The 27,752-nt window shown below is 41.9% G+C and overlaps 2 protein-coding genes across 5 annotated transcripts in view; both read left to right on the top strand.

Moving 5' to 3' along the window:
- Nucleotides 1–6,526: 6,526 nt before the first annotated feature.
- SULT1C4 (sulfotransferase family 1C member 4) lies at nucleotides 6,527–20,119 on the top strand. 2 transcript variants are annotated; one of them, XM_054188206.1, is made up of 8 exons: nucleotides 6,527–6,598; nucleotides 7,585–7,762; nucleotides 9,398–9,535; nucleotides 10,831–10,928; nucleotides 14,211–14,337; nucleotides 15,579–15,673; nucleotides 15,887–16,067; nucleotides 16,226–20,119. In XM_054188206.1, exons 2-8 carry the CDS (start codon nucleotides 7,591–7,593, stop codon nucleotides 16,336–16,338), a joined length of 924 nt encoding a protein of 307 aa, XP_054044181.1. In that variant the 5' UTR covers nucleotides 6,527–6,598; nucleotides 7,585–7,590; the 3' UTR covers nucleotides 16,339–20,119. The 2 variants fall into 2 exon arrangements, with proteins under 2 accessions (XP_054044181.1, XP_054044179.1); XM_054188204.1 differs by lacking the exon at nucleotides 6,527–6,598 and adding an exon at nucleotides 7,019–7,100 and having other exon boundaries at nucleotides 16,226–20,117.
- Nucleotides 20,120–24,884: 4,765 nt separating this feature from the next.
- GCC2 (GRIP and coiled-coil domain containing 2) overlaps nucleotides 24,885–27,752 on the top strand; it is a 31,442-nt gene continuing 28,574 nt past the window's right edge. For all 3 annotated transcript variants that reach the window (XM_054203687.1, XM_054203677.1, XM_054203667.1), the window contains exons 1-2: nucleotides 24,885–25,002; nucleotides 27,387–27,449. In XM_054203687.1, coding sequence (XP_054059662.1) covers nucleotides 24,892–25,002; nucleotides 27,387–27,449 — 174 coding nt within the window. In that variant the 5' untranslated portion in view covers nucleotides 24,885–24,891. The remainder of the gene's footprint in view (nucleotides 25,003–27,386; nucleotides 27,450–27,752) is intronic.

Here is a 27,752-nt window from a genome sequence, read left to right as displayed (position 1 = left end):
GTTTGGCTCAAATGGAAATATTTTCACATCGGTTCATCTAGACAGTTTCTAAAAGAACTCCTGCTGTTATGGTGGCATGAAGTTTGTATTTGGATCCATAAATGCAATACATGACAACTTACTCTGTTTAGAACTGGAATCCTGGATCCAGCTTTAAGAATAAGATTCTTCTATCAGTACAAGGGAATCAACAGAGAGCCATGGACAATTTACATTATTTTTTGGGGTGCATATTCTAAAAAGCATTTCTTTCCTACTATAATTTGGCAGTTGCAGGGCAGGTCAAGCAAAAAGGCTGGAGAAAGTAAATTCCTTTTCCACTCAGCACAGCTCTAAGGACAAGGACCGTAACTGCTCAGTTAGCACCCGCTCATTGATGGATGCGTGTCTGCTGCCTGAAAGCTTGGACACACGCTCTTCACCTGTGGTCCATAAGCTCTTCGGTTGCATTTGCTCTTTGGTCCTATGTGTCTTCACCCCTGCTTTCTCATCACAGCATAAACGGGCGTCTTGGCGTATCAGTCCCCCATAGCATCTGGCACAAATTCTGGGGCTTCCTTTGGGAAGAAACAAGGACACAGGTGTGTCAGGCACCGAAAACTAAGCAGTGCTCCCAAGTTCACGAATGTAGACTTTTGCTACACCCATGTTTATGTTTAAGCCTAAGCTACGCGAACAGCTTCTATTTCACCTACATCGAGCAATACTGCCTGCATGAACATTGTCCACATTGAGCTAGCTAGCAAAGTGGAGTCTGCAGGCAACTGGGAATCATGTATTAACACGTTAAGCTATGTCTGTATGTAAATTCCATCATTTCATATATATATAAAGGGCACCAAACTCTGTAACTCTTTATTACAAGTTTCTTTTTTCCCCCTGTGGCTCTAAACCAAATCTCATTTACAAGTGGGAAGGTGTTATTCTATGCAGTGAATACCTGACCTTTTATTTCTACAAAGTAATTTCCAGAAACAATGCCAAAAACATGTATTGCCACTGACAGGGTGACACCGCAGCAGTTCATACACGTATTTTCTTGGGAAAAGTATTAGGAAAAAGCTGTAGGAGTCCAATTAAACTTTATCACCTGACTGCATGCTCACAATAACAAGATTGTATATTAATATGACTGTGACCTCAACACATGCAGAGCTGGTCAGAGTTATACAAACTGTGGTCTCCAACACTTCCTCCGGCAGGAAACTCTGCTGGAGAGAGGATACTTAAAGCAAAGAAATTTCTGGAGTGTGATGGTAATGGAACATAAGTGCTTCACTGACAGGGACTGCACTTGGGTATTGTGCTTAAATGTGTTGCTAAATTAAAGCCTTAGGACTTTTCATTCCATGTTTACACTTAACATTTCCCTTAGTATTTATTTTGCTATTACATAAATATATCTGTGATGATTATCTCAAGCGTATCTGGCTGCAACCAAGACATTCATTAAATAATCATCACAATATTGGTAGCACTGTTCCTATTTTACAGATACCTGCAGGTATCTTGACAACATATGGGCTGTGACAGCCAGGAGTCTATGACAGGACGTATTTGTGATTAACTTTAGATGTGTCCCACAATATCAAAAGCTTTCATTGCCTAAGGTTGCTCGCTGACTGATAGTCAGGTCACTTAAATCCAGTCACCAAGAGACGAATGCAGACAACCAGCTTTAAAATTCAAGAAGCCTGAAAGTGCATCCTTGGCCTGTCCAGAGTGCTCTTTCGTTTCTCCAAAGTATGCATTTTTCTGAATGAGGAACACAGGTTAGTATCAAAGGATTTCAATAGCTTTCAAATGTAATGTTAAATTTGAAAGATTTTAACATCTTTTGGAATAAAGACTGTATTTTGTCCAGCAGAGGGAGACTAGAGTTTTAGAGAAATGTAATACAACCACTAAGCAAAACAAGGAAGATTTTAATTCCCAAGAAATAGTACCCTAGATCATATAGACAGCTAAATACAGGGGAAATCTGATGAAAATAAGATTTAAAACCATATTATAATGCTTGATACTGATGTAGGATTTGTAGCCTTCTTCCCACTTCAAGTCTGATCCTGTACAAATAACAAGAAAACACACTTTTTCTAACATGATTTGAAAGTCCTACTGTGATTCTTGATTAAATTTTAAATGCAAAAATATTCAAATCCAACACAAAAATTAGAACAAAAGCAGCCTTCTCTGCCTTTAAATTGTTTGAGTGTTATTTGTGTCCACTAGCCTGAGACAGATTTCTTGTCCAAAACATATTTCTGTCAGACATTTTTTAAATTGGATGTAACACATTCAGTGAGTTTTTCGGTTACCCGCATTCTTTCAAATGTTCTTGCTCTATATACAGATGATCCCTGAAAAACTCATTGCAAGGAGAGTAAAAAAAGCTAATATAGAAATATTAGAGGTTTCCATTAATTAATAAACCAGAACCTTTTGCCAGAGATCTCATTGCAGAATTATCTTCAATAAGAAATGTTCTACTAATGACTTTTTAAAAAATAAAAGCTTCAGATAGTAATTGGAAACATATTTTATTTCTTAGATAATCTCTTCTCACTTTTTTTTCCAAGCTAGAAAACCTTAAACCGATCTATTTAATGAAATAAGAGATTTTAAACAAGATCTCACTTGAAGAACAGCAAAAAATAACATAGACCCGACTCCAGAGTCTGGAGGGCTAACAGAGGAAAACTATGTCTTTATTCATGTGCTTTCTTCTAGTTTTGATTCCTCTGTTTATTTTTGCTTAACTCCCCTCAGGTGTTCTAGTCAGTAACATTTGAATATCTCTGCTCATATTAATGTCAAGAACAGCATGGTGCGGGTATGGATAGCCCTGAAGCATAGCAACAGCATGTATTAATGGGGTCCTGAATCCACCAAGTACCCAAGGGTCCCCAGCACATGCACTTCTGTCTTTCAGTCCGCGCCAAGGAAAAATTAGAAGAAACAGCAATAAATCTATGCCACTGAATGAAAAGTTTGTAAGTAAATAGCGCAAACAGGCCATTATCCCCGAAACAGCTCCAGTGGCCCTGTGCCAAAGGGGTGCTGTATCCTGGCAGGGACCAGAAGGGGAGGCAGTCCAGTGCAGTCCAGTCCAGCCCAGCCCAGCCCAGGCCAGCCCACGCCAGCAGCCCATGCCCTGAGCAGCCGCCCCAGCAACCTCGTTACCTTGGTCAATAATATTCCTGAACCTCTCTGTTGCTGATATAAACTGCTGTGTGCTGAAAAAAGAATTTCACCTGGAACTAAATGAGAGACTCATAGACTGCGATAAATGAAAATTTGTTGGCTTACCATGTGTAGATTTAAGGATGTGAGGGGAGGACAAAAGTAAGATAAAGGTAGCTCTACTCTCCCTTTGTACTTCCTTTGCTAATCAGATGCAGATTTCACAAAGGTCATGACTGTAAAACCTAATGCTAACTACCCCAACCCACAATGCTATACAGCAAGGCTGTCCTTGTGTACAATCCTATACTTCCAAGGACAGATAAACATATTCCTGATTCACAGTCACTTGTCTCTGTGCTGTGAGCACCCAGCAGTCTTTTCCCATTATCATTTCTGTTGAATGGCCTGTAGCTTTCCATTCCAGGTAAAGATATAAGTGTTTTCAGCCAAGCTAAAATAAAACAGAACATGAAACAAACTGAAATGAAAAAAAAAACAAAAAAGAAATAAAATGAAATGAAATGAAATGAAATGAAATGAAATAAAATAAAATAAAATAAAATAAAATAAAATAAAATAAAATATAAAAAATTAAAATAAAATGTAAAATAAAATAAGATAAACCCAGTGTGTTTTACATGAGGAAACACCTGCCCGCAGTGTGCATTCAGGAAAAGGTCAATGGAAACCTGGAGGAAGCTCTTTGCAGAGAGTGCCTGGTCTTTTTTTAGAGTGGCCCAGTAAACCGTGATCCCAGCACAGAAACCCAGTCCCTGGGCTTACCAGTTCACCTCTTGCCTCCCTATTTCACAACAGGAGAAGTCCATCACCCCTTACCTACTTCAAAAGCAGTTTTAAAGCTGCAGGCAGTGGGTTTTGACCTCATTCCAGCTTATCTGTCACAGTGTACTGTTCACAGGCTACTCAGATTCACAGCTGCTACAAAAAAAAAAAACCACTCGATAAGCAGCTCTTGGGTTTTTCTTTGTTCAGACACACCAGCTGATGTGCTTTGGGGATTACTGCATTACCAGGGTGGTTGTGTAACTGAACGGGGGGTGAACACCTTTTCAAACCAGCAAATGAACTGCCAGGTATGGGTGTGAGAAGGACAAACAGAATCAGCACGGGCTTAACACAGAAAGGAAAACGGCAAATCCTGCCATGACAGAACTTGAAAGTAATGGTCACATTAAAAAAAAACCAAAACAACCACAAACAGAAGAAGAAATATTACACCTTAACTGTATATTCTCTGCCTGTTCTGTGTTAGTTCTGGTGTTGCCAGCCTTCAGAAGAAAAACCTGGTGTCAGAGCCAGAAACAGATCAAGTGGTTGGCTTAAAACCAATCAAGCAGTCCTTTCAGTTTCTTGGTTTGTTTCCCAATTCTTTGGAAACTTTTCCTGAAACCATACAGGGAATGGCTTAACCAATTCACTGATTCCCACAGCCCCTCGATGGAGACCCACTGCTTCTACGCTGTGAGTTGTGTCAGGGAAATCATCGCCTGTATGTGCATCGAGGGGTGGAAGGTGGCAATCCTGACCCTGAGACCACTGTACACTGAGGAGTCAGAGATGCACATCACAGTTAACCTGGGTAGGCACAGCCTATGCTGTGCTGCGCAGATCCCTTGGCTGCAGGATAAAATCAGCCCGCAGACACCTCCCACTTGGTACCAGTAATCACACCTCCTGCCTGGCCATACCTTTGTCCAAAAGGGCAACAAGAAGTTCTCCTGTGAATGGCCTTCATGAATAGAGTTGTTTTCTTATAAGAAAAATATATAATAGCTTGAACAACCAAAAAGGAGGAGCTTCTCTCCACAGACAGGACCTGCTCAGCGTGCCCTGGGAAAAATCCTTCTGGGTTCCATCTGATGCTGCACAAATGCAAGGTTCCCAGCATCTGAAGGGATGTAAGATTTACTTGCTATCTATATTCCTCTTCTCATTCTGTCTTATTAACGCAGTTATTAAGTCATTTGTTGTCAGGTCTTTCTTACTGATATCCAGACGAGCTCTGCACCAGGTCACTCTCACCTCACTCCCCACCTCCAGGACAGAACAGCCTCACTTCCCACCTGTGCCTTAAAATATAAGTGAGTCTTTGCAACCCAGATATCTACGCTCCTCCTACAGTCAACAGAGAGCTAATCCATAGAGTTCGCGGACTCTGCAGAGCAAGCCAGCTCATGTTCAGTCAGCCGAATCCCCCTCCAGACTCCACTGGCGATGCTGACTAGCCCTCCATACAAGGGCGGGATTAACGCAAGGATGGCCGCTTCCTCATTCGATTAGTATGTATGAAATGTCTTTTAAAAATCGAGATAACAGAAAGCCATTTTAGATATAAACATTGACAGACCATTCAAAGGATGACCAAAAAGGACCCTGAGTACTCACAGTGCCTGCATGCCTTCAGCAGAAGACAGAAGCAATGCCTGATAGCAATGCTGCTTCAAAATAATTTTCCTTTGTGAACGCAATCCATTCAAACTTGCTTGAGTTCAGCTGGAGTGTCCTACCTTTTGCCCAAGAACATTTCAGCATGACTGCAACAGCTGGGAACCAGATATAAAAGTGTCATTGGCATACTTCTCGCAGCCAGAGTTACTCTGCTGTTTGTGGCTAGTCCGGAGCACGACATTATCTCTCACAGTTTCTCATATAGATTTAGAGATAGATAGGGACTTAAATCTTATCATGAAACATTACCTCACACACAGTGATCCCTGACCCTGTAATGTCAGGCTGGTTAAGAAGAGAACCTGTCTAGAAAGTGCTTTAAAACACTAATGGGTAGCCCCAGCAATGAAACAGACCTTTAGACATCTATCTAATGATCTGGTGTAGTACACGGTGAAAATGGAATCAAGTTACTTTTAATTCTTTCAGTCCCATTGATCTTTGTTATTAACAAATAATAAAATATTTTTAAATTTAGATTAAATATTAGTAAGAAAATCAATTATTCCAATACTGTTGACAATGACACACACAAGTTAAAATAATCTTGCTGGAGCTACTGACCAACATTTAATATTGTTGCCAGTAAAGAATCATACTTTAGATGATAGATCATGATAGATCATAGAACGGTTTGCATTGGAGAGGACCTTAAAGATCGTCTAGTTCCAATCCCCCTACCATGGGCAAGGACACCTTCTACTAGATGAGTATTCAACGTATTTTTCCTTCACAGGATTAAAAAGGAGTTCATAAACCAAGCCAGAAAATCTGTTCAGCTGTTGGCTGCTGCTGTACCTCCTCCTTTGCTCTCCTCACACTCATAGGAGGAATCAAAACTCCACCCAAGCTTAACATTCTACTTCTGCCTGAAGATCTAAGTGGGTGCATAGTCATCAACACAGCCAAGGACTGAAGACATTCAAGCAGGAAAAATTCTCTGGCAAGTTTCTTTTTTCTTCTTTTTTTTTTAAATTCCTTGGGTCACTGCCCAGCCACAAACCTAACCTCTCGCTCTGCTCAACTAAATCTGTGTGAAATCGTGTCTGAGTAAACAAGGACACGAAAGGAAGTTTTTGTCAATGTTTGCTGTTGGGATTGAAATGTCTTTTCTTTTTTCTGGCTGATATTTTTAATTGAGATGATTTCTGCAGCCTCCCTTTAAGCAGAACTTTCCTCTGACGAAATTCTGGAGCTCTGAAGGTTTACGGCTAAGAAGAGGCCTCCTTGGGAGAAATCCAGAAATCAATAGCCAGTTACTGTAAAATTGTACAATAGGCAATAGACTTAACTAGATTGATTTAAATGATTAAAGTCTAGCAACCTTAAGTTAATGATCTATCTAGTTCAGGTTATTTATCTGCAACAAATGTCAATATACAGCAAAGACCTCTAAGAGTGAAAAGCTCCAGGAACGAAACATAGAAAGCTCTGCAAACGTTGTTGTGAGTATGAGGCCCAAAGGGTATTAGCAGGTGTTTGTGTTGATTTTCTTTAAGGAGGAAGGGTTGGGATGTTGACTTCAGTGGGAGCTGTTATACTCTGCCTTTTTTGGAATCACACCTCTGACGATTACTTTTTCTTGCCTTTCAAAGGCCCCATATTTACAGTCATAATTTTACATAAATATGTTTGGTAAAATGTTTAAAGATGGAAATTATGTGACATTTTTTTCTCTTTTTGTATCTGAGTAAACAGAGAGGGTTTTAGAAATACTGAGAACCACCATCAGCAATATACCCAGCATTTCTGAAAATGAGATCCAGCTTTAAAGGAGCCTATATGTGGACCCAGATAGGTCAAATCATAGCCAAATAAATCAGAGGACATGGAATTCAGTCAATAAAAGAGACCCCAAGAACGGATGAGTAAATTTAGATTTTTTTCAAAGCAACCGCGTTAATTCCAAACCTTTCTTTCTTCATGCAGTGCTCAATGGCACTGGATAAAATGCAAGATTTGAGTCTGAAACAGGCAGTGTCCCGAGCTGAGCTGGATGAAGTGGAAGGTATTCCCCTCACAAAACCAATATGCAGCACATGGGACCAAGTGTGGAAGTTCAAAGCCAGACCTGATGATCTCCTCATCGCAACCTATGCAAAAGCAGGTTGGTGTGGGTAGGAAACAGAAGAGAAAAGTTTGTGATAGTGCTTATTGTTGGAATTAAAAATTATGTTTTTCTATTGTGACTGATTTTATTTAATCTCAAACCAGATGTATTTCAAAGATGTGGAGCTCTGTCAGCTGTGACTAGTAACTTCTAACTTCTTTGTTAGAAGTAACAACCATCTATTATTATTGAAGTTCAAATGGTCAAAGCCTAATTACCTATACTTAAATGTTTCCTTTGATTTAGAGTATATACATATATATTAATGGCAACAGTAGAAGTTTTCCACCAATAGGTAATGATTTAACAGACCCTAGTAAAAGCCATCATTACTAAGAAATAATAGAAACTGACTGAACAACTGTGGATTGTATTATGTATTTGGGGAATGACTTGGTGCGTAAACCAGTCCTGATTTCTGAATATGGGTTAATTATTTTAATGAAATAACCCAATTCACTTAATAATTTCAGCCTATAAAATAAAATATCCACCATTAATATTAGCTGTCTGGTATTTTATTCAGTGATTGGCCACTTAGCTCATTACTATTGCTGCTCTTGATCAGACCCTTTATACTTATTACACAGGTAAAAATGAATAACAAGAATCAATTTTAATCCTGGATGAATAAAACCATGTACAGTTTAGGGTATTCAGGAACAGATTTGGGAACAATTGATGATCATAAAAAATAATGAATTAGCAAGAATTTTTAAGTATTTTTTTCAGTAGGGGAAAAAAACCCAAAACATTTTTACAAAGAAAACCCCATTATTTTTATAAAAGCTGAAAGCTTTTAATTTATTTCCTGTATACTGAAAGCAAAACCACATTATTTTATCCAGCCTGAGTGAAAACCTCTCAGCCTTTGAAATGGACAGAAAGTTAGGAGTGCATTTGACGTTACGTTGTATTTGTCAGAGCTGCACCATTCAAGCATCTTAAGATGGGCTGAGTTTCCTGCCCACATTTATTTCCAAGCTGTCCCTCAGCCTGTTCTCTAGCTGACCTGCCACAGTACCTCGGAGGAGATGGGGTTAACCCAGTAATCACAGCTATAAGGGAAAAGAGACACAGTACTGTAACTCTTACAGGATGATGCAGTACCTCAGGCAGACGAGATGTTGAACTGACCTTCATTAGATCTTTCAGACAGGAATGTTGAAAAAAACTGCAATTTTTTTATATTTTCAAACTATATGAAATTTTTACTCACTCAAAGTTCAGGTATTTCATTTTTTTCAGTCAAAAACAGGATGAAAACAAATGTTGCAATAACTGGCTTTGGGAGGTTTGAAAATTGGGAGGAGGGAATTTCATTCCTCTCTGCAAATAATACCATCTCCAAACAATAGTGAGTTTATCCCAGAGCTTCTTTCATTAGCAGTGTAGGGATGGAGGCTATTTCTCTTGTCAGGAAGAAGCCTGTCTAATAGGGAATCCCTGAAACCGTGCTTTGGGAACTACCTTTGTATTTCGAATTATGCATTCTTCCTCCATTATCCTCTCTTTCCGCTTTGTCCATCATCTTCTGTGCTGTTCCTTCCTCCTTCGATATGGAGTCCATCCTTCTGGCTTTCAGTTCCCTGGGTATCCCTGTGGGAAACATCTAAACACTGACATTTTCAGGTACCACATGGACACAGGAGATAGTGGATATGATTCAACAAAATGGAGATGTTGAGAAGTGTAAACGTGACACTACTTACAAACGACATCCTTTCCTTGAGTGGTCTTTCCAAGACTCTTCAGATGCGAGCTACTCAGGTGAATATTATACAAATAGGTTTGTATTTTAGACAAAATCAAACAAAACAAGCACCCAATGTTGATGCCACAGGTTTCCTGTGAAAGGTCCCACTTGCTTTGTCTCTAAACTATGCACCATGTTGGGTATTAGGGATCAGTTCATCTGCTTTAACATAAACATCTAGTGCTACTCAAGCCAATGCTAGGCTGGCAGACATGACTCAGGAGCTATTGAAGACCATGCTCTTCTGGAGTGGCATCTGAAGGCTGTGTGTGGTACTCCACAGTACTTAAAACAGCAGCAGATAGGAGCAAAATAGGAACGTGGGGGCAACTGAATCCCATTTTCTGATTGGGGGGCTGTATGGAAGAGAAACCTATATTGTGGATGTATTCCCAAAAGGTGGATAATGTTTTCAGTGGGTTTGCTACTGTTTTGAGTAACTGCTGTTAAATTCTAGGGTCTAGTCATCTAAACAAGCTATGGGGCATTCAGGCAACCAGCAGGCCTGACCGTTCTGCAAAGAAGGTTTCTTACAAGAGTATCCCCCCAGAAAGGTCTCCCATTCCACACCAGTCTTTAAGCCAGAATCTCTTCACATTTTAAGCTAAAATGCTTGACTAATTCTGCAGCACAAGTGCTACTTTTTGTCTTCTAACCTAGACTGTGTTGACACAGAGACAAAAAATGATAGAGGATGACAGAGGATGATTGAGGATGATAGGAAAAAAAATGACAGAGGTCATGATAGATGCCTAAAAGGGAGGGGGGGAGGGGATAACACATCTCCACATATCACCAGATATTCCCAAATATTCCCATATATCCAAAACTACTCAAAATCTACTGTCCATCATTCTCCAATTTTTCTTTACATGTTATCCAGAAAGTCTAGTCAGCCAGTCTATTATTCTCATATCCTAGAAAGAAACAAAAATGTCTTACCTGCAAAGTGAAAAGAGATCACTAAATATTGTGAAGGAAAAACATTGTTTGGGTAAATATAAATTATTACTCATCATTATCCTTTGGAATGCAGGGGTTAGACATGGTCCCAAGAAAGCAAGAAGAAGATATGAATCGGTGTTCCACTTTTCCTCCCTGAATACGTAGGTAAAAATTTCTCTAGATACACTGAAGGTGCCTATGCAATGTTCTATATATTACACTGCTACATAATTGCTTTGGAGATGAATGATAATTGCAAGGTGAACTGCTGGAAAGACAGTCAAAATCCTCCATAGGAAAACAGCAAAGAAGTGCTAGTACAATTTAGAGAACAAGTCACGTCTCATAATGCAACATCCCACAGGCCTGGAGTTAGCTGAAGCTATGCCTTCTCCACGAACAATAAAAACTCATCTCCCTGTGCAGCTGGTGCCTCCCTCCTTCTGGGAACAAAACTGTAAGGTAAGGCTGAAGAGGTAGGACTCAATTCTACTTCACTTGGAAAGAAAGTGACATAAGCTCATGGACAGGGTTTTAAACTAGAATTGAAGGGGGAAGGGGATAAAACCAGGCCCACTAGTAATGAGCCTAGGGATAAAGGGCCAAGGATGGGGGTGAAATCGGTAGCCCAGCTCAAGTGCATCTACATGGATGCACGTAGCATGGGCAACAAACGGGATGAGCTGGAAGCCATTGTGCAGCAGTACAGCTATGAAGTAGTTGCCATCACGGAAACGTGGTGGGATGACTGTCACAACTGGAATGCTGCGATGAACGGCTATAAGCTCTTCAGACGGGATAGGCAAGGAAGGAGAGGTGGGGGTGTGGCTCTGTACATTAGGGAATGTTTTGATTGTATAGAGCTAGATTCCAGTGTTGATAAAGTCAAGTGTTTATGGGTAAGGTTGAAGGGGAAGGGAAATAAGGGAGATGTTGTGCTGGGAGTATGCTATAGACCACCTGCCCAGGACGAGGACACAGATAAAATATTCTATAAGCGGCTGGCTGAAGTCTCGCAATCGCCAGCCCTTGTTCTGGTTGGGGACTTCAACCTGCCAGGTATCTACTGGAAATATAACACAGCAGAGAGCAGGCAGGCTAGGAGGTTCCTCGAGTGCATGGAAGATAACTTCCTGACACAACTGGTACGTGAGCCTACCAGGGGAGGTGCCTTGCTAGACCTACTGTTGACAAACAGAGAAGGACTAGTGGGAGATGTGGTGGTCAGAGGTCGTCTTGGGTTTAGTGATCATGAAATGGTCAAGTTTTCAATTTGTAGCAATGTAAGGAGGGGGGTTAGCAAAACCTCCACCTTGGACTTCCGGAGGGCGGACTTTGGCTTGTTCGGGACACTGGCTGAGAAAGACCTTTGGGAGATAGTCCTGAAGGGCAAAGGGGTCCAGGAAGGCTGGACGCCCTTCAAGAAGGAAATCTGAAAGGCCCAGGAGCAGGCTGTCCCCAAGTGTCGCAAGTCTAAAGGGCAGGGAAAATGGCCAGTCTGGATGAATAAGGAACTTCTGATGGGACTTAGGAATAAAAGGAGGGTTTACCACCTTTGGAAGAAGGGACAGGCAACTCAGGAGGAGTACAGAGATCTCGTTAGGTTATACAGAGAGAAAATTAGGAAGGCAAAAGCCCAGCTGGAGCTCAACTTGGCCACTAACATTAAGGACAACAAAAAAAATTCTTACAAATACATCAACAAAAAGAGAGCCAGGGAGAATCTCCATCCCTTACTGGATGCTGGGGGGAAAGTTGCAACCAAGGACGAGGAGAAGGCTGAGATACTTAATGCCTTCTTTGCCTCCATCTTCAATAGTCAGACCAGCTACCCCCAGGGTGCTCAGCCTCCTGAGCTGGAAGATAAGGGTGGAGAGCAGAACAAACTACCCATAATCCAGGAGGAAGTAGTCAATGATCTGCTTCTGCACCTAGATGCACATAAGTCTATGGGGCCGGATGGGATTCACCCAAGAGTACTCAGGGAGCTGGCGGGAGAGCTCACCAAGCCTCTCTCCATCATTTATCAACAGTCTTGGTCAACAGGGCAGGTGCTAGATGACTGGAGGGTGGCTAATGTGACACCCATCTACAAGAAGGGTTGGAAGGAGGATCCGGGAAACTACAGGCCTGTCAGCCTGACCTCGGTACCAGGAAAGATCATGGAGAGGATCATCTTGAGCGAGCTCTCATGGCAAGTGCAGGGCAGCCAAGGGATCAGGGCCAGCCAGCATGGGTTTAGGAAGGGGAGGTCCTGCTTAACCAACCTGATCTCTTTCTATGACCATGTGACCCGCCTTCTGGATGCAGGGAAGGCTGTGGATGTTGTCTCTCTGGACTTTGGAAAGGCCTTTGACACTGTTCCCCATAGCACTCTCCTAGAGAAGCTGGCGAATCATGGCATAGACAAGTGTACTCTTCGCTGGGTTAAAAACTGGCTGGATGGCCGTGCCCAGAGAGTTGTGATTAATGGGGTGAAATCCTCTTGGCAGCCTGTCACCAGTGGTGTCCCTCAGGGCTCAGTTTCGGGGCCGGTTTTGTTTAATATCTTTATCAATGATCTGGATGAGGGGATTGAGTGCACCCTCAGTAAGTTTGCAGACAACACCAAACTAGGTGGGAGTGTTGATCTGCTTGAGGGTAGGAAGGCTCTACAGAGGGACCTGGACAGGCTGGATCGATGGGCCAAGGCCAATGGTATGAGGTTTAATAAGGCCAAGTGCCGGGTCCTGCATTTCAGTCACAACAATCCCAAGCAACACTACAGGCTTGGGGAAGAGCGGCTGGAAAGCTGCCCAGCAGAAAAGGACCTGGGGGTGCTGGTGGACGGCCAGCTTAACAGGAGCCAGCAGTGTGCCCAGGTGGCCAAGAGGGCCAACAGCATTCTGGCTTGTATCAGGAATAGCGTGGCCAGCAGGAGCAGGGGAGTGATCGTGCCTCTGTACTCGGCACTGGTGAGGCCTCACCTCGAGTGCTGTGTTCAGTTCTGGGCCCCTCTGTACAAGAGGGACATTGAAGTGCTGGAGCGTGTCCAGAGGAGAGCTACCAGGCTGGTGAGGGGTCTGGAGACCAGGTCATATGAGGAGAGGCTGAGGAAGCTGGGCATGTTTAGCTTGGAGAAGAGGAGGCTGAGGGGAGACCTCATTGCCCTTTACAACTACCTGAAAGGATGTTGGAGAGAGGTGGGTGTTGGCCTCTTCTCCCAGGTGAATAATGACAGGACCAGAGGAAATGGTCTGAAGCTGCGGCAGGGGAGGTTTAGATTAGATATTAGGAAGAATTACTTTACTGACAGAGTGGTCAGGCACTGGAACAGCCTGCCCAGGGAGGTGGTTGAGTCACCAACCCTAGAGGTATTTATGAAATGTGTAGATTTGCCACTTCAGGGCATGCTCTAGTGGCAGAGATTGTAGGTTGTTTGGTTGGACTCAATGATCTCAAAGGTCCTTTCCAACCATGAAGATTCTATGATAAACCAGGACTGAATATGATTTCCAGAATCTTTGTGAAACCTAAAGGTCTCCCCAGATATTTTCCCTTTAATGTGCAAAGCCTGGGTGAAACTAAAGAAGTCATGACTAAGTTACATGCTTTCAATTTCAGAAAATGGCTTCAAAGCTTCAAAGCAAAATCTCTTAAGCCTCCATCGTCAGGCTTCAAGAGAAAACTCCAGGAGATGCACAATCTCTACATAAGATGTGTAAGTTAATTTTTTTCTCTTTCTCTCTTTTCATATCAATAAAGATAATCTATGTGGCGAGAAATGCAAAAGACAACCTGGTGTCCTACTACCATTTCCACAGAATGAATAAAGGACTGCCTGACCCAGGAACCTGGGAGGAGTTTGTGGAGAAATTCATGACCGGAAAAGGTGATGAACTGCAACCAGTTGTATATTAGATTTTGTTCATTTAAAAAATGCATTACATTGATCTATTTATTTCAGCTATGGTTTGCAATCCAGTGCTGACACTGACAGAAGGATGTCTACTGAAGGTGTTTCAGTAGTAATCTGTCTTTATTCATGGGTTTTTATGAGTACCTAAAGGAAAAATTCTATCTTCAAAATTCCCGTTTTGAAAAAAAAAATGCTACACTTTATTCTATTATCATTCAGAAACATATGTGACAATTTTCAGGCTTAATCTCTTCTCTCTGAGGTTAAAATAAACCTGCTTGGAAGTCAGCTGGGAAGGAACAGTGGTTTAATTGGTTTTACTCTAGCCTGATATACAAGAGACCAAGGTTTAATTTTGTGTGGAAATGTGTGGTGTGAATTTGACTTAAGAGAGTCTTTTTACCTAAATTAATCTGTATAAAAATCAGGCATCTGAATGAAGGCAGTTATCTAGCGAAAGACAGGCAACGCCAGAAGCTGATTACTCCCTTTCTAAAAGAGGTGCTCATATCCAAGAAAGAACACCTGCTCAGGTGGATGGCAGTCTGCACTTTTGGTCAGTAAAGCTTCCATAGGTCTTTAATATTTTTGCCACCATGTAGGCCTAGAAACGCCACTGTCTGGACCGGTATGAGACTCTCATGTCTAAAGGAGACCTTGTGTCTTGTGTCTGAACAGCTTGGCTTGGGAGCCATCTGTCCCAATGCAGACATCTAGGACATAGCTACCTCTGTCCAAGCTAATCATCTTGATACTTGCTGGAGAGAAACAGGCACTTCTGCCAGTATACCAAATATTTAAACCAGTTAGAATCACAGAATAATGCAAGTTGGAAGGGACCTTTGGTGTCAATCTGGTCCAACTCCCTGCTCAAAGCAGGGACAGTTAAGACCTGTCTTGTCCAGCTGATCAGATGAATCACTCTGGAAAAGTCTGTTTCTCTCCACGGACCGTATAGGCAGCCTGGATTTTTCATTCAGGGCTAGGCGGCTACATTTGTTGCCCTCTGAAGTTACGCATGAATCCTGCTCTGAGCATCCATATGCATGTGGGATTAATAGCACGAATGCTGTGATAAACACAGAGCACAGCAGTCATGGTCACAGTGATTCAAAACCAGATGGGAAATGTCCAGACACTCGTTATTGGGGAAACATAAGTGCCACAGATAGTTCGGGCATTTATAGCTGCTGATAATGTTATTCTTTTTTCAGTGCTCTGGGGTTCCTGGTATGACCATGTAAAAGGATGGTGGAAGGCAAAAGATAAGCACCGTATTCTCTATCTCTTCTATGAAGATATGAAGGAGGTAAAAGGCTGAATGTATGTTTACAGAGCTCTGATATCTCGAAGTCCCGTAGACACTACCTACAATCAACAGTTTTCTATTATAATACCAGCTATATCAGTAAATCTTCCAATAACTTGATCTTCTCACACCGACAATTGCAACTTTAACACTATGTTTGATTTCTTTGCTTTTCCTGGTTCTGTATCTTATCCCATGTTATTCCCTCTGCAGAATCCAAAGCAAGAAATTCAGAAGATTCTGAAGTTCCTGGAGAAGGAGGTGAATCAGGAGGTTCTAAACAAGATAATCCATCACACCTCCTTTGAGATAATGAAAGAAAATCCCATGACAAACTACACTAAGGAGTTTCAGGGAATAATGGATCACTCCATCTCCCCCTTCATGAGAAAAGGTACTGAGGTTTGTTACTGGCATCAACTCTGTCTTCCTGGCTTTCATTCTGCTTTGAAATAAGCCTTGAAGTACAAGTATCTACTGAGTTGTGGCTAATGGGGTTCAGGAAATACTGGTAAATTAATCTTTTTTCTTTTTTTGCTTTGCTGTTTGTAGGGATTGTCGGTGACTGGAAGAATTACTTCACTGTGGCACAAAATCAGAAATTTGATGAAGATTATAAGAAAAAAATGGCTGATACCTCTCTTGTTTTTCGCATGGAATTGTGATTATCAGCAACAGGAATTATTCTCTATGATCTTCAGCCTTTTCCATTTTATATATTTTGTTTTTCCTTCACAAATGCCTCTGTCCCTAAGATTTCGATATCTCTCTTTCACACACCACTGATTTTTCATTACTGCGAGAGCGCCCAAATTATGTCGAAGTTTAGGTCTCCCTGATGAAAATAATCCCACTGGATACTTCTCATTCATCCCTCCCATAGTAACTTTCAGCATTAACAAAAATATTTCACATATGCTTTGAGGTTTTGTCTTTGAAAAGCTACAGTTGATATTGCTGGGATTTCCAAATCAACCTACAACAGAAATTAGGAACAAAGAGGAAAAAAAGGTGTTAAAAGAGTGCAACAGGTGTGGGCATTATTTTATTCACGTTGTACAAACATTAATCAATAAATAACAATAAACAAACTTAAAGGTGGTTAGGTATAAACAGAACAACAGAGGTACACAAAGTAGAATCATTTTATTTTGATGAATGGACCACTCGGTGGATAAGGAACTGGCTGGATGGCCGCACTCAGCGGGTTGCAGCCAACGGCTTGATGTCCACGTGGAAACCAGTGACGAGTGCCGTTCCTCAGGGATCAGTACTGGGATCAGTGCTGTTTAACATCTTTGTCAGCGACATGGACAGTGGGATTGAGTGCACCCTCAGCAAGTTCGCTGACAACAACAAGCTGTGTGGCACAGTCGACACACTGGAGGGAAGGGATGCCATCTGGAGGGAAGGAATGCCATCCAGCGAGACCTGGACAGGCTTGAGAGGTGTGCCCGTGCGAACCTCATGAAGTTCAACAAGGCCAAGTGCAAGGTCCTGCACGTGGGTCGTGGCAATCCCAAGCACAAATACAGGTTGGGCAGAGAATGGATTGAGAGCAGCCCTGAGGAGAAGGACTTGGGGGTGCTGGTGGATGAGAAGCTCAACATGAACCAGCAATGCGCACTTGCAGCCCAGAAAGCCAACCGCATCCTGGGCTGCATCAGGAGAAGCGTGGCCAGCAGGTCGAGGGAGGTGATTCTGCCCCTCTACTCTGCTCTCGTGAGACCGCACCTGGAGTACTGAGTCCAGTTCTGGAGTCCACAGCACAAGAAGGACATGGACCTGTTGGAATGGGTCCAGTGGAGAGCCACAAAGATAATCAGAGGGCTGGAGCACCTCTCCTATGAGGACAAGCTGAGAGAGTTGGGGCTGTTCAGCCTGGAGAAGAGAAGGCTCGGGGGAGACCTTATAGCGGTCTTCCAGTACCTAAAGGGGGCCTACAGGAAGGATGGGGAGGGACTCTTTATCAGGGAGTGTAATGATAGGATGAGGGGTAACGGTTTCAAACTGAAGGAGGGTAGATTTAGATTGGATACTAGGAAAAAGTTCTTTACAATGAGGGTGGTGAGGCAGTGGAACAGGTTGCCCAGAGAAGTTGTGGATGCCCCATCCCTGGAAGAGTTCAAGGCCATGGGGTTTTGAGCAACCCGGTCTAGTGGGAGGTGTCCCTGCCCGTGGCAGGGGGGGTGGAATTAGATGATCTTTAAGGTCCCTTCCAACTCTAACCACTCTATGATTCTATGCTTCTCTTGTTTTAAGCTGGACATCATAAATGCCACTGAGATAAAAGCAACATTTTCAAAAACACCAAACACCTATTACTTCTTTTGATAAAACTTGCTAAAGGATACAGAGAGACATTTATTTAAAATCCATCTGTGGAAGCAGTAGTACTTACTCAATCAAGACAAGCTTTTATCACTGTTACCTTTTGAAACAGATAGAATACTCTTCCGCTGACATTTGGAGAATTATGAAAGTTGGTATGAACCAGGTCAAGAGACAGATGCATATACCATCTCCCTCTTCTCCACTGTTGTAAAAGTGTTGCACGCACCACATTTTAACTTCCTCCTTTTCTTCGATCTTCCCTTGTCAATCAAATACACAAATAATCCAACGAGGGCTCTTAGTTGCAATAGGCCCCAGTTGATATTATCAAATAAAGACCAGATCTGCTCTAGCATTAGCACCAGTGCTATAGCCACGCTTTGAGCCTGTGGGAAATTAATTGAAGTTATTCATAGCCTATAGACAACTATTACCAATTTTAGTTTTAAAGTGCCACCATTGAGTTTGACACACAAAAAAGGCCCCAAAGAGTTCCTGCTTAACTGAGCTTGCATTCTGAACGCCAGAGGGAAAACAACACAGACTACAGCAGCTGGAGGAAAATACTGTCTTAGTCTCATGTAGCCTAGTTTAGTCCAGTTTAACACAGAAAATGTTTGCTGGGGCTATTTTTTCTTTGGTCTGTGGGGAGTTCCAAGGATTTAGTAATAAAAGCAGCTGACAACACACACAGTCCATTTCAGGCTACTGATTTAATCCAAATATCTAAAATGAACACAGTTCTCTGAAGAGCAGCAAAATCCTGCATCAAGTTTGTAAACAAACTAAAAGCTTCCTGTTAAATGTAAAGTTACATTGTCAGTTCCTGGTCCACCAATTTTCCCACAAAAATGCAGGAAACACTGGAACTAGAAATACGCATTTGCTACACTCATGCGAATGTAGGCATTTGAAGAGCTTTAGGTCAACAGAGATTCCTGCCCACAAATAAAGGATGTCTCAGTAAAATGACTACCTGAGAAAAAAGTCATCCGGCAGAGGCGCTGCTGTTCATTGCAGCAAGGCTAAATATCAGCCTGAGGAGCTTTCTGCTACTTGTTTGTTTTCTGTTTATGATTAACTTGATTTGATATCTTAGTATCCGCGGTATGAGGAAAAGGCGTTGCCCACTCTCTGATGTATTTCCATTCTCTTGGGTTGCTCCATGAAATCACGTGAGTCAGCTGAGTTTGCCAACCTAATCCTCATTCAGTGTCATAAGAGTCATCAGTAAACAGAAAACATGCTGAACTCAGTAGCTTGGTGACATTTTATGAGCGGTGCTGTACAAAAGGTCGCACAGATGACTTATTTGTTCCTCCTTTGAAATCTCTGAACCTATCAGAAGTGCAAAATGCTGACGGTGGACGAAGCCTGGTGCAAAATGGAGCTGCACAGTCACTGCAAGGATAGAGGCACCATATAATAAAGGGCCTGTATCACGTTTGGAAAGTCATCTTTGCTCTCAGTTCCTTAGGTAACTCTTCACCCAGCTGCAGTTCAGCTGCTCTGAAAAGCAGATAAAAAGTAACACAGGTCAGAGGTCAGAGTGCGGTCCTAGAAAAAAAAGGGGGAAAACAAACACTGGATGTGTGGTTACATAAAAACCTGGGTTTCTTATGCCATTGTTATTATCCTTACACATACACAAAGACAGAAATGTTAACCCTTACGACAAAATACAGCTGGCAGGAAGATAGAAAAGTGGGACGTTTCTGCTTTTTATGCTCTCTCAAGCTGCCATAGTTGAAAGAGGTCAACCTGTGGATTCAGTCATAATTTGCAAAATGTTATTAATTATACAAGTGAAAAAATACAGGGAACAGTGCATTGTTACCAGTGAAAATGATTGGATCTGTAGTTACCAGGACAGTCCGGGAAAGGGGTTAATAGGCTGTGTGCATCCCCCAGTGGGCCTGGAGACTACCATGGTTTGGTGTGTCAGTAGAGATGTGCATCTGCTTCTGGGTAGATGACTGGAGGGTGCCTACATCTAGAGCACCTTTAACTTACATATCTTTAGGTTTGTCAGTTGTTATGTACAGAAGAGCTTTAAATGATGTGTTACACAGAGATTGTTTACTAATACCAACATAAATTGATAAGAGGTTTAATTTATTTTTACATAAGATACTGTAAATCATTGAGCACCTGCAAAAGGAGATTGTACGTCTTCAGTGAATTTTTTTCAAATCAATTTAAACTATTGTCAAGTGACTCTGTTTACTATGGTGATAGAGCTCCATACAAAGCTCTATTAGATGTATGCCCTGAATAAGCACCTATGCCTTATTTTCATCCAGTTACCTAGATGCATGGTTTTACTAACCTTCTTACATAGGTGCAACTTCTTCTATGTCAGTTTAAAAAGGACTTGTGTCAGTTTACCTAATGTAATCCCACAGCAACTTCTTCAATGCTGCTTAGTCTCTTCTTTTATAAGACAGTGTACCTGTAGAGTTTTGACAGTGGAGAAACTTTGTTCTTCATCTCTAACAAATGTTTGAAAATCAGTGTTGATTAATACACGTTAACCGGTCACATGGTTCTGTTTTGTAGCTCTGCATTAAAGATACCAAAACAAATCCTCCAATGGCTATGACTTCCTGCTTTGATATAGACTTTTTAATAGGAACTGCTGTCTTAATTCTAGGGTAGTCACGATCATCCTTTAGCCTGACTGACTGTAGCAATGAGGGGAGTCATTTTCCTTTCACACGGAATGCAACCATTTGTGAAACAGAATGGAAGAAGCACCAAGCTTCAAAAAATTAAAGAAAGAGACAGGAGAAGGGAGCTGTTCTATCTTCTTAGCTAGCATTCAAAGACAGAGGGACACTGCTTTCCTTTCCCCTAATTTTACTGTGTATGATCTGCTTCACTTTTTCTCCAGTTAGGAAACACACCACAAACGTATTTCATTTGTCCTATCCATATAGCATACGGATATCCTACCCTATAATATATTCATTGTATATGTTTTATAATGTATATGTCAACATGTTCACAAAGAGCCTTATCTTTACAACAAGGATTTTACCAGAGGTGCATTTACCCCTGTATTTTAAGCCTGAACTGAAGCTTCCATTTCCCTCATGTCCTCGATGAGTGATGCAAGCCGTGTCTCAGCGCAGGCTGTAGGTGAGCCTAGAGGCACATTGAGAGAGAAAGTTAAGCCCTTCATACTCATAGGATGCAACTATGCTGACAGACCTAAAGCTCAGGCTGGATAACAAGGCTCTGCCTGCCCTCCAGACCAAGCACAGGCTGAGGCACTGTGTAGGTGGACCAGGAATGTTGTCATGCTGCAGCGTCCCACGGTTAATGTTGAAGAATCAAATTACTCATGGATTATTTTGCAGAAGGGCTTCGACACAGCCTGCTGCAAGGGCAGTTGGTGTTTATCGGCAGTGTGAGCTCAGACTGCCTTCAGGACTGTGTGAAGGCTCACAGTTGAATTATAGCCATCTACCATGACCGCGGAGACAGAGGGATTATGTCAAAAGCAAGCCACACTGGGTGCTTCTCTGGTACAGGCAGTGTAGGTATAGGACACCTAAAAATGAAGGTAACTAACTAATATCTTTATTTAATTGTTAAAATTGGGCCTCTTGATTCACAGTAACCTGTTATTGTATCAATAATCCTCACTGATCTATATTTGCTACTATCTCTGTGTGCAGTTATAAGGGCTTTCATGTTCTGTTAACAATGCAACAGTCTTTTATAGCCAGGCCCAACCCTAAGTGCTCAAACAAAATGTTAGTTTCCTTGTTGCACGCTAATCTTTCAACAGGCTTGGTGGGCTTTGCAGAGAAGTAATAGAACACCAAACTCCTCACCTCTGTTTCCTATTACAATTTAAGACAAGAATTACGGGCTACGTATATTATTTCCTTTTTTAATACCTAACCAAATTCTCCACACTCCAAGTAGTATTGAGATAAATACAAAGAACAGTACCGCCCTTGCACCTTATTTACTCAAATAAACATTCAGACTAGCCTCCCCTTTTAGACTTTCTTAACTTTTTCACTGTACCTGTACCCTCTACCATTCCATTCCAGTGGAAACCTACTGAACTTGAACCCAACCCAATAAAACGGCCATAGTCAGCCAAAGAATTTACGGTTCATTTGCACGGGGCAGGGATACTTTAAGCTTCCAAACAGAGAATAGTTAACATACTGTAAATTCATACCCTGCTTTCCTTTATACTAATTTGGCATGTAGAAAAGTCATAAAAGTAGCTCAAAGCAAGAATGCTGACTGGCCCGACATGGTTCACAAGCAAAAGAGTTTGTGATCTTCAGAACCTGCTGGAAAAGCAGATTCTACAGAGGCAAGTATTTAAAGCATCATCTCTTGTATGCTGGAAACACATTCCTCACTTGCAAAATTACAGTAATTTTCTCATTCTGTGCTTTTCAGAAAATTCCAGCAGGTCTAATAACTCCAGTGACAGTGAACAATCATTTGTGCTGTGCCTTGGTGTAAGAGTTAATCACAGCCCTGTGGGACTTGGCCTCTGAGTTGCAAGCAGGATGCAAAGCTTGTTATGCTCTGTCCCAACAAATCCCAAGACAAACGTCTTGGCAATCTTGTTTTACATAAACAATGCTATTGAAAAAGACGAACTAATTATCTTTTACAAAGATAATAAAATTATAGAATATATGGAGCATATAAATTATTCTTGTTTTTCTCACTTATCTTGTCCCAGATTAGCTGCATGCAATACATATCATCTTACTGGCTCCTTCTGGATAGGTAAGACGTACAATTCACAAACTGTTTAAGAAAATCAGGTAAGACTCTTGCAGGTACAAATCAACATTTTTTCCCATGAAATATGGAGCAGCTTGTACTTTACTGTAATAAACTGAAGCAATCAACAGACAAAATCCTCAATCTTTTTTCTTCTAGCTATTCTAGAAACTTTTTAAATTCTTCTACCATTCTCTAACCAGGACGCTTTGCAATTGCTGTTGCAATTCAAGACCAGAATGAAAGACTGCCAAGACAATCTCAATTGTAAAATACACCTAAATTCTGTTGCACAAAACGGTGGGAGGCAGGAGGTGAGAGTTGGCCCGTCTCTGTCAAATGCATAGCTCACAGGAGCAGGGAGCTTTATCAGGGGCTGAGTACTCCCTAGCCACAATCAGTTAATTCCAGAACGCCTGTGACGAGTGAGCTGGTAGTTCATTGTCTTCAACACAAACACATCGAAAAACCCTTTGTGTGTCTGCCTTGGACCACCTCCAAAATCAATTTCCTCATAGGCTAAGCCATGAAATGGCCCAAGAGCTGGATCACAACACGTGTTTTCTGGGGATAGGAGGAAAGAACAAATGTCAATGAAACATTGTTTTCTCTGGGGTTTTTGAAAAAAAGAAGGTAGGCTTTCCTATAGTGTTCTCTCCAGGCATCCAACTTCAATCGGAGACTGACCTAGAAGGACAAAGCAGTGCAGCATGGCACAGTTTCGGGTCAACAGCTTTTGCCACAGGATGGTTTTTGAAGGATCGTATCTAGAAATGCTCTTCTTGAAGTTGTGTGAAACTCCCATGCTAGACCACTGCAGCGCAGGCCTAGGTACCCCATTCAGAATCTGACAAAGTGGATGAGGAAAAAAAAGAATCTATCTGTTTAGTGCCCTGTGGGGCTTCTAAAAAGTACAGTAATAGAAGTAATGGAAAAAGAGCTTCTTGCGGTTTGGTTAGGGAGATCTGTTCCTTGCCAGCAACCCCTGTGAGAGCATGGAACCATATGCTCCTGCTGCAGTTCTGTACCTGCATAGATTACAATATACAATAAATATATATAATGTACAGTGAATGCATTGGAGGAAAAAAAAAAAAGGACAGGGAAATAATTTCTGAGGTACATGTGAAGAACCTTTCTGCCTTTTGTCACTATTTGTCATTTGAATTTTAAAAGAAGAATGACTTCGAAAAATGCAATTTATTCTTCCAAGGGCAGCATTTTGACTAACATGACCCTCTTTTTTAAATTAAAATAATAGATATTCTCTCATGACACCATAATTAATTCAGTGATATTCAATATTTATCCAGTGAACGGTAAATAGAATAATATGCCTAGATTGTTTCTCCCAGGCAACTTCTCACTAAAAAACAATTTCTTATCACAAATTGCCAAAAATAATTCAGGCATTATCAAAGTGCATGCACGATTACAATAAAAAAATGTGCACACTGTTAAAGTAGGTATTGCTCTGCTCAAACACCTACCCAAACGGCCATAAAAATGTCTCTTAATTAAAAAAAAAAACAAAAAACAAAAAAAACAACAAAAAACCCCAAAAAACCAAAGATAACTACAAGCCTTAATAACTGGCTTCTGCTGTTTGCTCTGGCACAGTCCGTCATAGCCGACGTCCGATCAACAACTTAATCCCTCTGTGCTTCCATCGAGATATCAAAAACAGGGTCTTAGATGCCTAAGCACCGGCCTGAGCACATACTTGTTCACCTCGTACTCTCTTTACGGTGACAGCGAGAGACACACCTGTCTAATAACAGTCTCCCCCGCACCGTAAGGCGCCCCTGCAGCAGTGCGTACCCCTAGAAGCCCTTCAGGAACAGAAAACGGCGGGCCGCAGCCACGTTGCGGCCGTACCCCCTGCCCTGCGCCGCCTTTATGAGACGCGGAGCGCGGCTACGGCAGAAATCCTGTCAGGCGCTGTTTGCTCGGCAGGTTTGTTACCACAGCCCGCCCCCCGCGCGAGCCAGCCGTTCAACGGCCGCCGCCGCGCGGCAGGGGGCGGGGCCGGGCCGCGGTGGGCGGGCCTTAGATGATGGACATCCTTCCCACCCTTTCCGCCGGCTTACGGCTGCTGGCGTCGCCGGCGTGCGGCGATGACGGAGGCGGAAGTGGGTCGGGGAGGATGTAGCGGGGCTGACAGCGGCTGCGGTGGCGACGCTGCCGCCATCTCCCCGCCCCTGCGGCCGGCCGGCTCCGCCATGGAGGTAACGGGGACGGGGAGTCGTCGGTGCCGGGGGGGAGGAGGGGTTTCGGGGAGTCACCGCCAGCCCTGAGGCGGGCCCCGCCGCTCGCCTCAGGGCCCCGCCGCCGGCTGCTGTCCGTACCTGAGCTGCCTCCGTTCTGCTGGAGGTTCAGTGCCTCTCTTCGCTGAAGCCATCGCAGCTCAGAACGTGTTTGGATGCGGCGGCTCGGTGCGATGAGGGTTGGGGATGCCTTAGAAGTTGCACGCCGCTCGGAAAAGCGGTGTTGGTGATGGTCGTTACCGCCGCACTTAGCGTCGGAGTCTAATACGTTGCGTTTCAGCATCGGTTAGGCTTTCTAAGGGTATAAGCTACTGCAAAAGTAAGGGGTAGATAGGAATTAAAATACGCAGAGCGTGCTAAACTGCGGCTTGGAGACACCTTAGTGTGGATAAAGTAGGCTTTAAGTAAAATAAATAAATAAGCATAGGTAAAGTATGGAAGCATACCCTGTTTTCAGAATGGTAGAATAGAAACCTGTGAATCCTTGCAGGATTCAGTGTTCATAGAATGGTTCGGGTTGGAAGGGACCTTAAAGATCATCCAGTTCCAACCCCCTGCCCTGGGCAGGGACACCTCCCACTAGACCAGGCTGCTCAAAGCCCCATCCAGCCTGGCCTTGAACACTTCCAGGGATGGGGCAGCCACAGCTTCTCTGGGCAACCTGTGCCAGTGTTGTGCTTCGCAGTTTACGTACTGTCTGCTGGCTCGCAGCTCAGGTACACCTAATCAATGAAGAGCTTAGGTGTTTTTTTTAGTAACTCATTTTCCTTATTGTTCTAATTCAAATGTGTGAAGCCCTCTACACAAGCTGCTTTCGGTTTCTGTTACCAGACCAGCAAAACTGGATGTATGTCTTACATGATATGTGGTTCTGCCTCTGTGCATGTTAGCTAAAAGGAGAGTAAAAGTAATTGTAGATTCATCTGACCTTACTGTTCTCTGGAGAGACATGTGCTACCATTTTCTAAACAGTACATGCAATTTGTTGTGCTTAATTATACTGTGTAAGCATACTGCTTGTAGCGACACTGTCTTGCTAATTGCAGTGCTGAAATATTAAGAATGTAAATGTTGACAAAGTTCTGCATACCAAGAAAATCTGAAACTTAAACTTTACAGCTTTTTTTTTTACTGCCTTATTTATGTTTAACAAGCACATTATTTTCTGATAAGTTTGCTTTTGCCATCTGAAAAAAAACTAGCCCATGTGATACAGAGAGAGAGAGAACTAACTGCCTTTGTCCTTGGTCTGTACTTGAACTCATATTTCTAATGATGACCTTCCTTATACATGTATTGGCTGTTCTCTCTAAATTGTTAGTGATTCTCCATTCCAATAATGTTTAGATCCAGTTTGGTTTTTCCTTACTTTCTATTATAAGGGATATTTTTGTCAGAATAGACTACCAAAATAAAAGTGAAGGTATGTACTTATACATACACACAAACACCTAGATATATAAAAATACAAATGTTTTTATATATGCCCCTTCATTTTTATACACATATGATAATATGAAGGAAAAAGCAGGGTAAAGGTCAAAGCTTGGAAATGCTACCCTTAGTATATTGGAAGTGTCTGTTCTATTTTCCATTGCTCCATCTTGGTTATGTATGTTTCCTTATGTTCTCGAGTATAAGTAAGCGTATCTCATGTAAACCACTGTAAAGTAACATAGAGTCTCCCAGACTAGTTCTGTGGAAGTTTACAATGCAAGGCATTATGCATTTATGTTACGAGTAGGGGAGCAGGGAGCCCAGAATTTGCAGAGCCTTTTCAAATAAGTTTGTCAGGCCTGCAGGTTTAAAAAAAAATAAAATAATAAAAATGGTGGGGAGAGGGTTACATCTTGTTCAAAAGAGCCCTCGCTTTGCAGAGTCTTTTCAAATAAATTTTTTAGGCCAACAATTCTAGCAATAACCAGTGTGTTTAAGAAAGATGAGGGATATATATAGTTCAGAAGTTCCCAAAGTTTGATTTAACTGCTACTCCTCTACAAGTGGTTTGTTTTTTTTTTCTTTGTTCATGCCTTGTTTTAATGAGTCTTTTAAAAACAAGATAGTGAGTTACGCTTTGTTTAAAAAAAAAAAAAAAAAAAAAAAAAGATTTTTCAGTAGTGTATCAGTCTATCAGTCTAGATGTCAGTTCAGTAATGGAATTGTAAGATCGTACTGGTTTGGAAGTCAGGGGTGTTTTTCCTGAGTTTTCTATTTTGCTGTTGTATTGCACTAATCACGATAGATCTCTACAGATTTTTTTTTTCTCTTATCCTTCTGACTAGTCCTACAAATACAGTTTAAATTCTTTTCTTGAGCTTTCACTATATTCAATTATTTTGTTGTAGGTTCAAGATGCTGGGCAAGAGATGGTGGCGTCTTCTGTCACACCAGGATCAGGCAAATCAAAGGTAATCAGGCCTCACATATCTAATTTATTTGGATAGCAGTAGTTGAAAGAGTTACGGCTTAGCAATCAAGCTGTGACTAATAGGAAGACATAAAGGTATTTTTAAACAGTTTCCTGTTTTCTAGACTTCTTGAGAAATTGATTTATAAACACTAGGCTAAGGTGTTTTGGAAAACTTGGGGAGAAAAATCTGTTATTGATACGTTCACTTCATATTGTAACATTTGATAAAATATTAGTAGCATCCAGTTTTGGCAATACTCTGTTTCTTAATGTGCACAGATTTCTTTGCATATGTTGGAAG

This window comes from Rissa tridactyla, chromosome 1, assembly GCF_028500815.1.
Source record: "Rissa tridactyla isolate bRisTri1 chromosome 1, bRisTri1.patW.cur.20221130, whole genome shotgun sequence".
Classification (NCBI taxonomy): Eukaryota; Metazoa; Chordata; class Aves; order Charadriiformes; family Laridae; genus Rissa; species Rissa tridactyla.
This window is presented reverse-complemented; position numbering and strand designations above follow the sequence as displayed.

What these genes read in the sequence shown, in the direction of transcription:
- SULT1C4 (XM_054188206.1), top strand. Translation starts at nt 7,591, where the DNA reads ATGGCACTGGATAAAATGCAAGATTTGAGTCTGAAACAGGCAGTGTCC. An exon ending in TTCAGATGCGAGCTACTCAG is followed by an intron (nt 9,536 to 10,830) that starts GTGAATATTATA and finishes AACATCCCACAG; the next exon opens with GCCTGGAGTTAGCTGAAGCT. An exon ending in TCTGGGAACAAAACTGTAAG is followed by an intron (nt 10,929 to 14,210) that starts GTAAGGCTGAAG and finishes ATATCAATAAAG; the next exon opens with ATAATCTATGTGGCGAGAAA.